The sequence below is a fragment of the Caloenas nicobarica genome, chromosome 1 (assembly GCF_036013445.1).
Source record: "Caloenas nicobarica isolate bCalNic1 chromosome 1, bCalNic1.hap1, whole genome shotgun sequence".
Classification (NCBI taxonomy): Eukaryota; Metazoa; Chordata; class Aves; order Columbiformes; family Columbidae; genus Caloenas; species Caloenas nicobarica.
In genome coordinates, this window is record NC_088245.1 from 187915306 (window position 1) to 187933248 (window position 17943).

Here is a 17943-nt window from a genome sequence, read left to right on the forward strand (position 1 = left end):
TTTTCCCTGCCCAACTCTCCAGCCTGTCCAGGTCTCGCTGGATGGCAACATAGCCTTCTGGCATGTCAGCCACTCCTCCCAGTTTGGTGTCATCAGCAAACTTGCTGATAGTACACTCAATTCCCTCATCCAAGTCATTGATGAATATATTAATATTGGCCCCAGTACTGACCCTTGAGGCACTCCACTAGATACAGGCCTCCAGCTAGACTCCGCCCCATTGACCACGACTCTCTGGCTTCTTTCCTTGAGCCAGTTTGCAGTCCACCTCACTACCCGATCGTCCAGACCACACTTCCTCAGTTTAGCTGTGAGGATGCTGTGGGAGACGGTGTCAAATGCTTTACTGAAGTCAAGGTAGACCACATCCACTGCTCATCTATCACCACCATCATCTATCCACCTTGTTATGTCCTCATAAAAGGCTATGAGGTTGGTTAAGCATGACTTCCCCTTGGTGAAGCCATGTTGACTGCCCCTAATGACCCTCTTATCTTTGATATGCCTTGAGATGGCACCAAGGATAAGGTGTTCCATCACTTTCCCAGGGATGGAGGTGAGGCTGACCGGTCTATAGTTACCCGGGTCCTCCTTCTTGCCCTTTTTGAAGACTGGAGTGACATTTGCTTTCCTCCAGTCCTTAGGCACCTCTCCTGTTTCCCAAGACTTGGCAAAGATGATGGAGAGTGGTCCAGCAATGACTTCAGCCAGCTCCCTCAGCACCCGCGGGTGCATCCCATCTGGACCCATGGATTTATGGATGTCCAGATTGCTTAATTGCTCCCTAACCCAATCCTCATCAGCCAAGGTAAACTCCTCCATTGTCCTGATATATGTACTAAAGCTTTTACCCACCTTTATCTTAGACATTTTCTAAATTAAGTTTTCTTGTTAAAAGCTAGAACAAAATGCTTTTTAAGTTCACATAGCATACTGTTTTAACTTATTAAAATTAATTTTGTGCACTGCAAATAACAATAACCAACACTGCTTAAAATCTCCTGCTTATTTATGTAGAATTTCAACTGTGGTGGCCAGGGTGTTAAATTGGTTACGTGTTACATACATATGTGCATATATAGACAATCAGAAATAACGATATATATATATATATGTATGCATGGGTGCATGAATACATAAATACATATATAAGGTATAATTTATAGTTTATCGACTACATAGTTTGTACTCTGCTTTATATGGAATAGGCAGCATGACAGATCTCAGATGAAACAAAATGCATTCACTGCTATAGAAAGCAAAAAAAGGAACTCTGTTACACTATTCCAAATATGCCATATGCAACATTTTGGGAATAATAAGACAAGTGAATGTCGATAAAAAATGATGGAAATCTGCCCTTCAAAGCCCCTTTATTTGTTAATATCCAAAATATTGTTTACGCTTACCAGTAAATGTTGATCTTTCAGTTGTTACATAATGAAAATGTTCTACTTGAATTTTCCAAACACTTTTCCATGTCACCTTTTTAATAAACCCCATATGATTATTCATATTGTCTAAATAAATCCTGTTTAAAAGTTCCTACCATTAAGGCAAGTTGTGTTCATAAATGCAGGAAATGTATAAGCCTATGAATGACAATATCTTATTTTAAATGATAAAAAAAGTATATAAAAAATGCATCCTCCCAGGTACTGAGGTTCCCACTGAAGCTAGATGCTCTAATATGAGCTCAACTCTATTTTTCGTAATCTCTTGCAGAAACATTCTCTCCACCCCAAACTTTCCATATACATTTTAAATGGTCAGAACATCTCCAAAGCTGGGTATTCAGCTTTTTCACGGATATATTTTTTTAAAGCTAGTCTCTCAATATTCTATGCCCTGCTATCTACAAATTGTAAAGTTCGTGAAGTCATCAAAATGGTTCAATAAATCAAACTGTTGTAAAAAACCTACAGAATTAAATATGTATTTGCTATCACAGCAGAGTCAGATAAACATAATTCTATTTCATCTTGCATTCGATATACGATCTGTTACTTTACAAGGTGTCATTTGAAAACTCTTGTATTCATTAATGTTATACGATGACTCAAATGCTTCACAGAGAAAACAAAGTCATCTCTGTCACAGGATTACATGCGAGAAATTTCAGGCAGACTGAGCATTTGCAATGCAATTAGATGGGTGTCAACTTCCTGCCTTTAAGAGCTGCCCTTTATATCATTAACTAGGGAGAAATCACTGTGCTGATAATAACCATCTATCTTGGCATCAAATTTTCAGAGTACTGTACTATATAATTTCTCACATTAGTCTTTAGGAAATATGACAGTGTCACAATAGATGGTTTATGGCCTAATAGAGGCCTAAAGAGGACTAAAACAGCTTATCAGTATTCTTTTCACAGAATTTACAATTGAGGTGTCAGCCTCCAAACTTCATGCATAAATGAGGGCAATTGTACCAGGAAAATTTTTTGCTACCACGCCTAGCAAGAGAGTTGCCACATCAATGCTACGGACACTGAAATAGAGGCCTGAGGCTATATTAATATTTACATGTATTTTCCAAAGCAGTTGGTAATACGGTGTGCTGATTCTACTCTTCCTTAGTCACAGACCTCTCTCTAATCACCAGCAGAAATGTCCCTTTCAACATGATATATCAAGGCTATGGACCACCTGAACAAAGGACATTATTCTGTTAGCACTTTACTGAGGGGATTTCTAAAGCAACATGACTGTCTTTTGATCATCTGCTTTACTAAAAAGACATAGGATGCATACACAGAAACCTCTAGGCAGAAATTTGAATGCAGCATCTAATCTGAAGGAACCTAATTGCCTTTTAGCAGATGCTAGATGGCTTGTGGTCCATCAGGGGCTCCAACATGGCCTTTTGGAGCATAATGCAATGGGCCTGAAGGCTTTGTGGACACAACCTCAGAATCACACATGTAATGGTGCCCATACAGGGTGACATTTTGGATTTCATTTGTTACTGTGATAGAATGGAAAGGTGCATCTTCTCCCTCCCAATTGGCTCATGTGATTTTCTCAAACTATAAAATATGAATACTAAACTCTTTAGAAAACCCACATAGCTTTCCAATAGTATTTTCACATCTCAAGATGGAAGCGGCATGTGTTTTAACCACCAGGAGGAAGTGGAAAAATCCATCTTCTACATGCTGATTTCAGTGTGATGCTACCTGCAGTTTCTGTCCTGGACTGGGAATATCACTTTATTACATGATGTCTTACCATCATCCTTGTCAGGTACAATGGTAATTCGAGTGCTTGGGAATTCTGCACCAATTCTTCCACCCATCGGCATGCTCAGCAAAACATCAAAGGTCTCAGCCTCTTCATATAAGGAATCATCTATGATGACTATCCGACACATTTTTTCTCGTTCGTCTTTGTCAAAACGTAGAACACTGTTGTGATCCTCAGGCCTGGATATGTAGTCAGAGTAAGAAAGCACTGAGGTCGGGGCAGTGCCAGATGCTGTTCCTGTGGCATGAAAGGAAAACAGTCACTATACATACCATGGTTACAGTGATCCCCTCACAGAGGCTGAATTTTAGTTTCATTACCTTTTAATTTCTATTTATTTTTAGGTGATAAGATGGGCTGAAACCTCTGACCAGGCTACATTTTTGAGGTCCCTGGACAAACTGCTTCTCCTACATGATGCAATGCAAGCATATTGCTCCTCAAATTCATTTGCAGTTTTTCAGTCAGAGTGAATATTTTAGTCTATCACAGGAAACACAGATTGACAAAGGAGACCCTATGAGAACTACAGATTAACTCCTTCAATATAGCTTATCAGTTGAAGATATCAGTGGACCAGAAATTAACTATGAATTGACAGAATTTGATGAAAACAAATTATTTTTTTTCCAGATCACCTCACAAAAAATGCTGCTTTATCTCTCCAGATGAAAATTAACAATAAAAGCACAGGTGTGGAGACCCCACGCTCTGTGCAGACATAATCAATAGGAGATGGACAGATAGAGGAAGGAGAAAGATGACAATTAAGCAATATTATTTTATACCAGTTTTTTCAAGATACAAAAAAGTAAATGATATCCTGGGCAATCACTGCAGTACTTTTGTTCTGATCACTTTCAGATATATGGGGCTGCATATAAAAATCTTGCATAAAGACAAAGAACACAGATCCTCTTCAACTCCTAACAAATAGCAGAAATTTGGAACATGATAATTTTCCTGTTGAATTCAATAATATTCTTAAGATAGATTGCAAAGATGAACACATTTCCAGTTGAGGCTGAAGATATTTAGATGAAAAAGTAATTAACAGAGTTATAAGCAATTTTATTATACAGTAGATTATTTTTGGTTTTCTGTTACCTTGTTGTGTGTAGCAGATAACCATCAGTTCCTGGCTCACATCTCCACTTCTTCTGACTGGAATAAATAATTCACCTACATCTTCTTCAATAGTATAGGTTGACTGAGGAATAAAGACAGTTGATTCTGGGAAGAACAGACATATTTGTTTATGTAGATTTATGGCCTCATAAAGTCACATGTAAAATAGCTAGGAGCATTTTAGCATATTCTAAAGTACAACGAATAACTCACATTTATCAGTAATGGCACTAAACTTTAAGAAAAACTTGGAGGGTGAGAGAAGTAGGGTTTCTTAGTCTTTCAGAAATAGAAAATAAGATGAGATCATTAGGTCTCAATTCACAAGTCCTTACTAAGTAGTCTCTAATGTGACTAATTTACTTATCTAGTGTTAAGGGTGCAATAGAGGTTTTGGAGAGTTTGTCCACAAAGTCTATATTTTTATTATGTCCATAGTATTTCATTATTAACTGTAAATCACAGAAGTATCAATAGCATAGCTCACAAGCAGGCAGTGGTTCTGCAAGGCCATTCTTTTATTTACTGCACCAAGATAACCATGAAAATCATTTGGCATTGAGGATGTACGGCTGAGCTCTTGCTGTCTCACTCTGACTTGGAGATTTGATTTGAGTTGGCTGCATGTCTGCACTCCTGTTTTACCCTAAGGAGACCTACCCAATACAGTCAGTGGAGTCTGGAGAGCAACCTCACTCTAAAATATATCAGACCAAAGAATGTCAGGTCTGTTTTTCAGGGAAACAAACAAACAAACAAACCCCACACTAAAAAGCATTTTAAACCTCTTCATTATTTTATACTAATACAAACAGATTGCTGAGTTTTATGCTGTTACTGGGATTCAGGATCAATTTTATTCTTGTTCCCTCAAAAACTCCAGAACAAAATGTGGTTATGCATATAATTATAAAGCACCTTTACTGTTTCATTAATATGACTGTAACCCAAACAGAATATAATTCTGTATCATATCAAATCAAGTGGTATCAGCTGACTGCCCAAAGCAAATTTTTTCATTATTTCAGAGTACTTTGGCAAACAATGTTCTGAAAATTTTCATGTGACTTCTTTGAAAACATGTTCCAGGTTTCATTTCTCCAACAGGAAAATACTACTAGCATGACTTAAGGTCAAAAACCTGCCTTAAAAATGCTGTAATTCAGGTTTGATAAGATCTAGACACTTCCACTATTCCAGCAAGTCAAAAATACAACGTGAAAACCACTAAATCCCTACCTTTTTTTTTTTTAAAGTAAAACAGAACGTAACACTAAAAAAAAAAAAAATCCTTTTATTTCCCCCTTTAGAATTACCTTGACAAAATGAAAAACTCTATCCTTCAAAAAAAAAAAAAAAAAGAGGGAGTCTGTTCTGTTTCCTCTCTCATAATTATCCAACTAGGAGTAAAATGGCACTACAAAAGCTTAAAAAAACCTTAGGAACAACATAAATGCCCAGAGGAGAATGATCTACATCATCTCAGCTGGTATAAGAAAACACAACTTTATGCAATCTCTTTTTGGAATAAAACATTAACTGATGTCCCATACATCAAGGGGCTGGTACAGCTTCCCAAACAAACTCACTATTTTGGTGCTAAGACTACGCTATTCAAACAAATGAATTATAAAATCATTTTCACTAAAAGCAGAATAAGGCTTTTGATGGCTCCTATTGAGTTATACTCTGAGCTTTAAAAGATAGTTAGGAAAGCCAGTGCTTCTCCTCAAAGGTTTCTCTATATTTTTTCCTGTATTTTTTCCTTGATTTGCAGTTGTGCATTTGATTTTCTCCTATGCAAGTTCACTTTATGCATAACTACTACTAATTCTCTGAGACTGTAAAAATGTTATGTTAATATAAGAAATAGAAAAAAAATATGGTTGGCATTAAGAAGACTAAAATGATTATCTTGAGTTGTGCTATCTCACTGATCATAGAAAAGACAGAGATTTAACAGCTTTTCAGGTAATTTCTCTGTCTCATACATACTACTTTTTAAGTTAAGTACTATTTTCCTCACTGACTAAATATGGATATCAGATAACCTTTGATTTAACTTGCATTTGCAACTAGGAACTAAGAAATCTCTGGCAGTTTTCCTGCCCAGTATTCTTCAAATGTTAATTGGGAAAGACTATACAAAACAAGCTGTTACAGTCACCGAGTAATTGAAAGATTCCTAAACAGTTTTGTGTGACTGTGGCCCATGGGTTCAAGTGTCTGGAGGTAGTTGAAAAGCAAAGCAACCAGAGGACATTCTGCCTTTTTTTTTTTTTTTTTACAGCTTCTTTCTTCATTTACATTTAATGGTAATTTTATTTGTTCTTGACACAGCTTGTGCTGTACTTGGCCTAGTGAACTTTACCCTTACTGAGCTTCTCAGCTTGATATTAGAGTCTAACTGATGCAACTGGTCTGTGCCAAGAGCCAAACTTGTTGGGACCAACCAGCCTGAACTTTCCTTTCCCACATGAATTATCACGGCAGAGTAAATCAAGTCAGTTTCCAGCCACCTGTGCAGACACTCTGTTTGCAAACACATTGAACCAAAAATCTATTATATCTAAAATAAAAACAAAACAAAACAAACAAAAAAACCTGGAAATAATATAATAGGAAAAATGCAGCTATTTCATCAAAGCATGCTACCTTAGTTACATATTCTTGAATCACCTGAAGTGACAGAGGACAAACGGCTACCCAATGCCTTCAGAAATGTTCTGACTAAAAGTAAGCTTTACTACCCACTGTTAATCATAGCATTTGCCCTTCAGTTTATCTTTTGGTATATGAACATATTGGCAGTACAGTTCTGGAAAAGTTCTTACCATCTCCTGGGTCTACAATTTCCACCGTGGATACATCAGGAAATTCCAGAATGGCCATGACAGGCTCAGAAAGAACAATTTGAAAGGACTCAGACTGTTCATGTTCACCATCACTCAAAATCCGTACTCGCCAGGTAGCTAAAGTTTGGCCAGGATTAAACTGCACCTGCTTCTGGGCTTTTCCTTTGAAATCTTTGTCTTTCTTGGCAGTACCATCTTTGGTGCTAATACCTGCCAAAATCAGAAATTCAGGTCATTAGAAATATCACTTGTAACTCTTCTCTTATTATGTCACCTTTAAAAAAAAAAGAAATTTTAGAAAAATATACTTTTCACAACTTGAGAGAGTTCAAGCCAACTCTGTTACTTGTGATCAGTTTTATATTGGTGTCTCACACAAAGGTGAAAGCACGCCAATTAACATTATGAAAGGCAGTTTAGAAAGAATTAGTCAAAGCGAATCCAACCACTAGAAAAAGTCTACATTCTTGGATGTTACAGTCAAGGTTCCATTTCTCCATACTTCAACTGTGGATGCCCAAAAGGACCAACAGATTTTCCACCCCCCCGCCTTAAACATTCTGAGTTTTCTTCTGATCCAGAACATCTAAATAACATGCTTCCTGAAACACTCAAAAATATCAATTTCTCTTAGAAAAGGCAAAAACACACCTGGAAAATTCAGCCTTCAAGGGGAAAATGAAGGAAAACACAAAGACACAAAGGAGTAAAACTTACGGAATAAAGATGAAAGAAGATGTAAAATTGGAAACGTGGTCATTCCCACTACAATAAGCATTTTAAAAAAATATCATTCTCTTATTTCAGTGTTTGCATAACGACGATTATTAAACTCAAGTCTAGCTTAAACTGCAAAGCCAAGGGATAAAATCCAACACAGCTCACTCCACTGAGACAGCACAGACCTTATAGCCTCAGCCCCAGGCTGCTCTAAAATGGCTTTTCATTGGCATTTCCTTTGCAGTTTAAGGCTGTCTGGCAGGCCCTCATGGAAATCAGACAGTCGTCCAGAACTACCTCCAACTCACGCATTTGGCCTCTGAACCCCACAGTACCAGGCAAATCTTGGAGGTCTTTCTCAAGTTTTCAGAAAAAACTTACAACTTCTCTATTCTCTGCCTGTTTCTTCCAACTGTATCGTTTAATGTATTAACACATACCACCTTTCCCTACCAACCTTGCCTTTCTTGCTTCCTGCTTGTGCCTCCTCTGAAGTCATAGCCAATATTTTACATAACTTCCATAACTCTTCAGCCCCTTTGGCACTGCACATGGACCAGAAAGGCCAGTAAGCATCTTAATCAATATCTTTTATGTTCTTTCTGACTCTACAACTCCATTTTGCAGGATTAAGGTAGTCAGAGGCAAGTTATTAAACTGCTCTGCTGAATTTTGAGTAAGCTCAATTCAGAAACAGCTTATATCCATAGGCAGAAAATTTTGCAAACACTCTATGTAAAGGATCCTAAGTCAAATAAGTATCTGTTAATCAGTACCAGCAATTAATTTAAACCACACATCCTTAACTTTGTATTTCATTCTTTTGTTTCTTTACTTTCTTTGAAAGAAATATATTAGCAAAGTTACTTCAATGTTCAAAGCAGAGCCTTTGAAGATAGATCCAGTTAGTTATTGCCTATACCTCTTCAACTTCCTGCCAAAATAGTTGGCCTAACTACATCTCAATACCTGAAATTCAGATTCTTATTCAGAAAGAGACTGAAACAGAAACCTGATTTCTAAGCATGAGCTTGTGCTCCATGCCAAATAAATGCTTACGTATCTCTGCAAAATCATCTTTAAATAGAGTGCCTTTTCTAAGCAGTGTAAGCTCACCATAGGTTTCAACATGAAACTGTACAATGATAATGCTCCCTGGTCCAAATGCATCACTACAAAGAGAATGGGAACCGATCCAGAAGATAGACATAGGTGTGAGGTTGCAGGACGTGATAAAACAATCTTTTTTCACCTTTTCACTCCCCAGACACTGCAAACAATTTTCAACATCTCTAGTATCAGTCTCAGTTGACTGCCAACATTGACTGAAGAAAATGAGCCTAATGCTTGTAGCTGCTAATCAGAGAAGCTCACAAGAGCCTCCCTGGAAAATGATACATGTCTATTGTTGTCTTTCTAATTCCTACAACTGTGTTTCCTCATTACAGGAAAAATAAAATCTGGACAGGAACTGTATTCTGTGGAACAAATACAACAGTGGTATCAATCAAATCAGAGAAAGAATGATTTGGTCCTGGGTTAAGTCAAAAATTTATTGTGGAAGAAAAAAAAAGCGAAAATTTCATCATATAACAAAAGACATCATATACTTAGCATAACAAGAGACACTTGATTTAATAAATAAACATATCCTTTGAAACTTTATGGCTTAGTATCAAACACAGTAAAAGGATACACCTGCATTGATACATTTTATCAACTAGTTGGCAAATGATTTATAGAAGAAATTGACAAGCCTAAAATTGAACTTACTTATAAAAGAGGTTTCTCCCAGGTAACCTCTCCGCTTAAGAACAACATCAAGATATTTGGAGTCTTCATTTACTAAATAATACTCCTTTTCTAAGGAGATCCATGCCCAGTTTAGGCGAAAATGTTGATTCTTCAGCTTATTGCCTCCTGCAAAACAAAATGATACAGACATATTTATTAATTTTTCTTTTTTGTTAAAAACTGCTTTGTCTTTTGAGGTTAGTGTATCCTGTATCCTGGGTGAGATATTTATCTTAGCTGGACATTAAAATCCAAAGGTTTTAAAGATTTAAACTAAGAAATAACAAGTAAAGAACTCAACCATGATACATTTGGTACATATAGGAATAAATTTTATCTTAGATGCCCACAAACTAGCTACATTCATTCCATGGTATGCTAATTTTCTTATTTTTTGAGGGAAAAAGTACAAGTATTAATCGAAATATATTTGGGATGCCTTTTTTAGAAATTACAAAAATTGTGGATGATCCAAGTTTCTGCAGAACCATATCATTATTTCCAAATAACACACAATGTAGGACATCACACAGAACTTCCTCAATAGGATTAGTCTGCCAGAAGCACTGGAAGACCCTTATTATCCTAAGAGACTGGAGAAGAACACCTACCATCTTTTAGATGGCATTAACCCTTGCAGCCTGCTTCTAAAATGAAATAATTTGTCCACTAAATCTAACAATTTCTGCTCTTGTTGGTTTAGATTTTATGCATCAGCACTGTGATTTTAGGAGTAGCTTTCACATCTTACTAGGAAATGGTTTCAACCAGATTAAGTGTCCCTGACACATGCCACCATTTATGACCATGCTGACGCCCTCCTAGGTTTACATGCTTGTAACTTTTGGGTTAAGTATGATTGCCTGTGTCACCTAAGGAGATTTAGAGTGATATAAACACTTACTGGAATTCTCTTAAACTATTTTGCAATTACCTATGTTCATGATATGACAAATGCCCCCAACTGAGAAAGCTGCTCAGATGTGTTCTGAGAGTCAACTTTCAATAGACCAAAAGATGTCCTCACTGTTGTTTTCACACAGGCACAACTGTAGCAACATGCTTCTGGTGAAGAAAGCAGACTCCAGGGATCCTTTCCAAGGTCTCTGCTGCAGTGCCAGCATAACATGTTCCCTGCAGCCACACTGAACACAGGTGGTTTCTTTGCAAACACTGGGACCTGAGAGCTCAGGACAGCGAGCAGTACACTCGGCTACAGAAACTGACCAGTTAACATGGAGCAATTCAGCATCTCCAGCTGGCAGCTGTGGATGTTGTCAGCGTTCTCCTTAAGCTGAAGACTCTCTTTCCTCTAAAAATAATTGGAAGAACATTCACAGTCCTCCTCAAACAAAAATGTCTTTACCTTTATCAGCAGAAATAGGGTCCCTTTTTTGAAGGCAAAGCAATATAGGAACATGGGAAGCATCCCTCAGAGTTTCGGAGAGGATGATATGGAAGCATTTGGTTCCAGCTGCAAAACACTAAGCACCAGCCTAAAATCTGAACATGTCTCAGTCTAATCTCTTGTTCCTAGCAGAAATGAAGCTGCTGTGTCTACAATTAATGGGATTTGTACAACAGTAAACCAGCAGGAAGTGTTTATTTAAATGGCAGGCTTCAGAGTTTTTCTCAGTCTAAAAAAGCAATGCAAGAACAACAAATGCAAACGGATGGTATTCTAAGGTCCAGTTAAAAGTGCAGCTTTTTATTTTCAGTTGCAAAGGTAATAGCAGAACAGAGCTGGCACCCATTTCACTGACCATAAACCAAGTATTTGTACAACAGACTGAATCTCTCAAATTAGATTAACACATTTCTGATAAAATATACCATAGCTTTACTTCCTCATGTACAGTTTACCTCCATCTGTTCACTGATTTGACACAGTGAAAAGGCGTTTCTTGTCAGTGTAGGGATTCTGGATGTCACAGATAAAAGGGCATGAAAAATCAACTCTGTATATCATCCTATTGGATGTCTTTTTTTATTACTCGGGAGAAAACTATAATTTCCATAGCAAGAATAAAATAACCTATTCATCTCACTGAAGGCAGATGCTCACTCAGCAACTGAGTGATGGCAGGCTTGTGTGAGGGGCTGTAGTCTGATTTCCTTCCCACAAGGTGCTGCTACAGAACAAGGTTTGCTCAGGTAACAAATGTCTGAAATGTGCAAGGAATTTCCTTTAGAAATTAACACTTCTGCACAGATGCCAGTGAATAAAGTAATTCCTCTGAACAGCAGAGAAACATTTCTAAGTATTTCAGTTCACTCATGGCTTAACTACTGGAGGAGCCAAATGGAGGTCAGTTTTCCCAAACCAGTTTCTTCCATTTGTGTGCCACCTCTGAACACACTGCTCAATTTAAACATAATCTGAGAGATGGAGAAAAGTTTCTAAGATGTATAATGAATGAAATTTTACTGCCTATTAGAGGAGAGAGAACCTCTTATTATCACTACTGAGAAAAAAACCTGCTGCATGAGCTTACTAGAATTGAGAATGTCAGACACTGGAAACCCCCCAGCTGAAGGAAAAGTGTCTAGCAGAGTTGGTATCCTTTTAGATAGAACAGATTCCAGCCAGAGCATGAAAAGCAATAGGAAATCCAGCATCGTTTGTTCTACTGTCCAAAGAACTAATGGTTTAAATGTGTTGTGGACACAGGCACACAATCTACAGCTCACACAGAGGTCTCTTATGTTTCATCTCTAGTGTCTTAAACAGATCAACCTTATATCTAATCTATATTTGCACATTATTACCGAACATATCAAAATTCCTATATAAGAGAAAAAATCCCACCTGTTAAAATGTAACAGTCATATTGAGCAATTTCAGTAGCCAGCTACCAAATCAGTTCATTCCTGTCACTGATGCTACCGAAGATGTTGAAACACACTGAGTTAGAAATCTAATGATAGGATGAAATTTAGGAAGCAAAAAGCACAAGAAAGGCAACATGAAAGATTTAATATTGTCTTAATTGTACCTATTTCTTGCTTTTAGCTGTTTCTATCTTTCTTTGAGTAAAAGAAACAAAACAACAAAAGAAAACAAAACAAAACCACAAAAACCCCAAAACCAAACAAACAAAAAATCAAAACCCAGAAATAAAATTGCACATGCCATCTTAATTTGGTTTCCTACTAAATTAATTATCTGTCCTATAATAATATTTCTATAGGCAAATGAATTTTGCGTTGCTCACCGGCACTTGCCTTAGGCTTAGTCAAACATTTAGCTGCTGGGCCAATAATTAAGGTACTATACCTCAATGACAGTTTGCTTTTGGTCCTCTCTCAGACAAGTCCTTGTAATGCAAATACATCAAAAGTTTGGAGGGGGAAGCCATTACCAGAGTGCTTTTAAAACTAAACAAAAGGAAGTAGGGCCATGTTATTATAAGGTAAATTCAGAGGAACTTTGCTTATATATCAATGAGACATGATTGGCCAGACATTGCTATAGTGATGCATGAAAACCTGTTTTTTGAATTTTGCCAGAGACAAGAGCGTGGCAGTGCCAAATCAGAAGATGCCAGATGGGACGTAGCATGGTGAGACGTTTACAAGACATGAGCTGGTGAGAGCTGTGAGACACAGTCAAAAACTTTGTAAGGAGCTAAAGCTAAGGATCTAGAGTAAGGTGGGTCACTAACTGACTTTGTGACTGTCACTTCATGACTGAGGCTGCTGAGGACAATACCCTCTGAAAAGGTTTGCCTGAATATGACGAGTCAAAGGTGGATGTTACTTAGAATTGATCTGCAAGAGAGATACAGTCTTTCTTCTTTGGTTCAAAATACTTGACCCTACTGGGTGCCATATTCACGATTCTTTGATTCTATGATTCTACGATCATTGCTATTCCCTCTGCTATGATCATCAGAAAAGGCATATCCTGTAAAACTGCCTTAAATTCATATAGAAAAACTATTAGCAGAAGTTAAATGTGTAAGTAAACCCAGCACATAACATATGCCATTAGAATGTTTTGAATTGACTTCAGCAATCTAAGCTAACCTAATAATTTTATCCAAACAGAAATCCGTTAAATTGCTTCATCTTTATATGTATTTTTCAAATATACTATAATGGCCTTCAATCATTAAAATTACTTGCTGAACTCTGCACCCTTCTGCACTCTCTCTGCCACTGTAACTCAATATATTTGCAGAACAACCATAACCAACCCCCTAAACTAGCCCCTACTGAAACAATGCTTTCTCTGACTTCTCATGAGAAAACACACACTTCCCAGAGTTATGGGCTTGGCTTGCCTGGAGTGTAATTGCTGGTATCCAATGAACTGCAGACAGTTTCCATCTTTCAGTAGTTTCTGTAACTCTTTTTTGCTCCTGTTTTATGTCTATCCCCGAGAAACAAGTTGGAATGCCCACATTTGCTAGGGCTCAGACTAAGCAAATGCCTGAAGTCACATAGCAGAAAAAAATATTTGAAGAATACTGTATAGTTGCTTTGTTACAAAAACAGAAGAGGAAGTGAGAGAGGAGACATGAATGTAAAGGCTGGCTAGTGCATATTAAGTTTTAATCCTAGTAAAATTCAACTAACCATAACTAAGGATGTCTCCAAGCACAGTCTGGAGATTCACACTGGGTTAATTTAAGGAATTCCCAATTCAAAGCTATGCTCGATTCTTCTGCAGGAGATTAACCAGATTCTGATTAAGAGATGAACCAGATTTTCATTTACATAAATGGTGGAAGCATATATACACTGGCTCTTCTGCCACTGCATTTCATAGCTTTAAATTAATTTCAGTTTAAAACACATTAGTTCACTGAGAGCCAGGACACATTCACTCTGTTAGCTGCACTAAACAGCCGTGAGCTTTCAAATAAAAGAGAAAAGCAAATAAAAAGAAAAGCAGTTTGAATCACCAAAAAAAAGATGCTGGAGCACTGTGTGTGCTTGAAAGCCTTTATAGACATTAAGTGGTTAACTTTGTAACTGATTTCAAGGGAATCCAAAAGATCCACTTGCTGGTTTGGGATTCTGTGCTGTAAGCAAGGGACTAGCTCTGCAGGAGCTGAATGCTTCCCATGTCTACAGTTCCCATGGTGAATATTTAAATAATTTCATGGATTCAGGGTACTACTGAAGAGCTACCAATTGAAATCTTTAACCACATACCTATGTATGCTGCTGAATCATCGTCTGTAACAGAGGAGAAAGACACTGAGCTACTCAAAAAGTTCTTAGCAAGACCAAAGAAAGTATAACTGAGCAAATTCATATTATTCTTCTTTTCCTTCAAAATACCAATCCATGAAAATCAAAGTTGTTCACAAAAAGACTGGCTTTGAAATATTGGTAGAGAATAAATGTTGACTTTTCATCTTTTTTTTACAGTCTGCCTTAAGTATTTTAAGTATATAAAACTTCTCATATCAATACCGTAACAAATTTACACTATTTTTTAATGTAAAAACTAAAAATACTAAACTAAATTAAAACCACTAAATTAAACTAAACACTTCTTTTCAAATTGAAAAACCTATGCTCAGTTATTCAGTAAAACTTTATAAGAATTCTGACATTTTGTCCTGTTTCAAAATAAAATACCTCAAAACATTTTCACAGGATAAGAAAATTTCTTATTGCTCTGTTCAAAGACTCAGCAACTGTTGAGTATTTATTGGTACAGAACACACATACAACAGGATTCACAGAATCACTTTACCTAATACTTTATCCTGATAATCACACTCTAGAATTTGATTTATCTTAATTTAAAATAGACACTTTAAATATGTCAGATGCAGCCTAAGTTTTCTTCTAAGAGAGCAAGGAGTTTAAATTAAATTAATGTTACACTAAAAGTAAAATAATGACAGTTCATTAGACACAAAAATATATATTATTTATACTAATTATACATATTTCTATATTAGTATATACACAAAATAATTGATATCTAACACTTGCTCTATGTACATGAAAACAATAGAACAGTACAGCACTTTAAAGTCTTGCAACATTCACAGTGCAGCTGGACAGGTTACTGTGACGACAATGGCCAAAAGATCTGATCTAAATGCCATTGATACACTGGATCATCATGCAGTTTATATGGAAAGATTTCATTGGAATTTGAAGTGCCACAAGTATCAGTTCCATAGAAAGTGTATGTTCTCATTAATACAGGACTGTTCTCATTACAACAGACCTGATAATGTTTTCTTTCCAGAAATACTTAGTCTCAGCAAATGTCACAGGAGCAAGGCATTCACCACAGAATCTGCTCAGAACAACTCCTAATCAGAATCTACCTCTCAGCCTGTGTGCAACATTGAAAATACAGTTGGAATCGATCATCTTAAATGATTCTATGATACTATATTGAAGGATCAGGATACACTACAAATAATAACCTGAAGCTATGGTGAATGCACCTGATTTTGGCCAGTATTTGAGGCCAAGCAGTCACCAACAGACTGGTGTTTGGAAGGCAGACCTCTAAGAAACTCCTGTGCAGCAGGTACATGCAAAAGTAGGTGTTATACTGAATTTATGAGATGACAGAAAACAAAGCAGAAGAAAGACTTTATTTTGCCTTGTCACTGTTTCTAAGGTGATGAAGAGGGAAAAGTAAAAAAAAAAAACCAAACCACAACCAACAAAAAAAGAAGTGTACCACCCTTCTCTTGGTTGGTATCGCCTTATTTGCTAGGCATTTATTAGGGATTATTTTAAAGTAATCAGCAGGTAGCAATCACTGCTGATAGCCTTTATTTGAAAGTAGTAAAGGACAAGAAAGAGAGTAAAACGTTTGGAAGCTTACCCTACCTTTTGGAGAACTAACTCGAACAGATTCAAGGGAAGCAGGACAAAACCAAAACCAAGGAGATGGACAGGAGAGGAAGCATTAGAAAGGCAACAGTTGACACAGATCTGTCTAGGTACAATGAATGGAAAGAATTGCATCTTCAGGAACTGCAGGTACATCTGATATGAACAGCTGAACTACCCTCTGGAAAGATTGGGCCCACTTCATTGAATATAAAGGGAGAGTATCCAACCCACCAGTTTACATGGCTAACCAAAGTCCAATTTTGCGATTTCCATGTATGCACAGAGTCCTGAGAAAACTCAAAGATATGATTAACTCTGAAGTGTAATAGGGTAAACTTGAAATTCACAAACTTTAAAAGTAATTTTTGGAATATTTAAAAAATAACAACAAAAAAATCCGTTTGTTTTAGAAGAACTGTTCTCTTATCATGAAGTTACTTCTGTGTTATTAAACTAATTAGCACTTTCACTAGTCATAAACTGACTTTGCATCAGAAAAATTTTTTAAACTTCCTTGTGAGTACCAACAGAGAAAACCAAACAAACCACTCAAGCTGTCATGTCTATCATTAAACAATGCCCATATTACCTAAAGCAGGATGCCGTTTTCCTAAGGATCCACACCCTGCACCTCCCTCTGAAGAAAAAAACCCCACCTGCATTAGTAAGGCTTCATGCATGCATGGCCTGCAGCAGTAAGTAAATTTATTAGATCTCTGGCAACACATTCTTAAAATAAACTTAACAGTCTTCAGGTCTCTGCTTACTAATTTGTTTTGTGGCGCCAGACAACTTCTCACAAAAAAGAGGCTCCAGCTGAATTGAAGCAAAGTTCATTTCCTTGCCTCACAGAATAACGGGTTTAGCTCTGCTTGCTTAGTTACTGTCTCATATGGGACTTGCTTCTGGTTTATACCTTTAAAGCAGTGCTACACGCATATTAGCTTGTAGGAAAACTACTGTCCTTTAAAGTCTAATCAAAGTGTTAAATTAGAGGATCATGGAGTATCCTCAGCCTCAGCCTTGAAACTAATGAGTAATAACAGAAAAGTGTACTGTGATCTCACAAATTAAAGATATTCCAGTAGAATAGGAGCCAGGATAAATATACGGGCAATCAAAATATTATCTCACTTAATATTGTACTATTATAAGAAAAGAATATACCAGTTTCCTTTTCTTTAGATCACATTTTAAGTTAGACACCACTGTTACAAACTCCTTCATTTGTGCCCAATATTTCAATGCTTGCAACATCCTTCTCATGCTTAAAACCAGGGCACATAAGCAGGTACCATCTGAAACTGAGTTATGTACTCTGTTCTAATGAATGTGAAATTGGTATCTGTCAAAGCGGCAAATTTCCATTGAAG

At 36.9% G+C, this 17943-nt stretch overlaps 1 protein-coding gene across 1 annotated transcript in view; it reads right to left on the reverse strand.

Annotated features, from left to right (window-relative positions):
* The window catches only part of FREM2 (FRAS1 related extracellular matrix 2), a 134082-nt gene that overhangs the window by 53647 nt on the left and 62492 nt on the right, over positions 1-17943 (reverse strand). The window contains exons 3-6 of the mRNA XM_065631883.1: positions 9725-9871; positions 7211-7441; positions 4356-4481; positions 3234-3485 (exon numbers count right to left, since the gene is read on the reverse strand). Coding sequence (XP_065487955.1) covers positions 3234-3485; positions 4356-4481; positions 7211-7441; positions 9725-9871 — 756 coding nt within the window. The remainder of the gene's footprint in view (positions 1-3233; positions 3486-4355; positions 4482-7210; positions 7442-9724; positions 9872-17943) is intronic.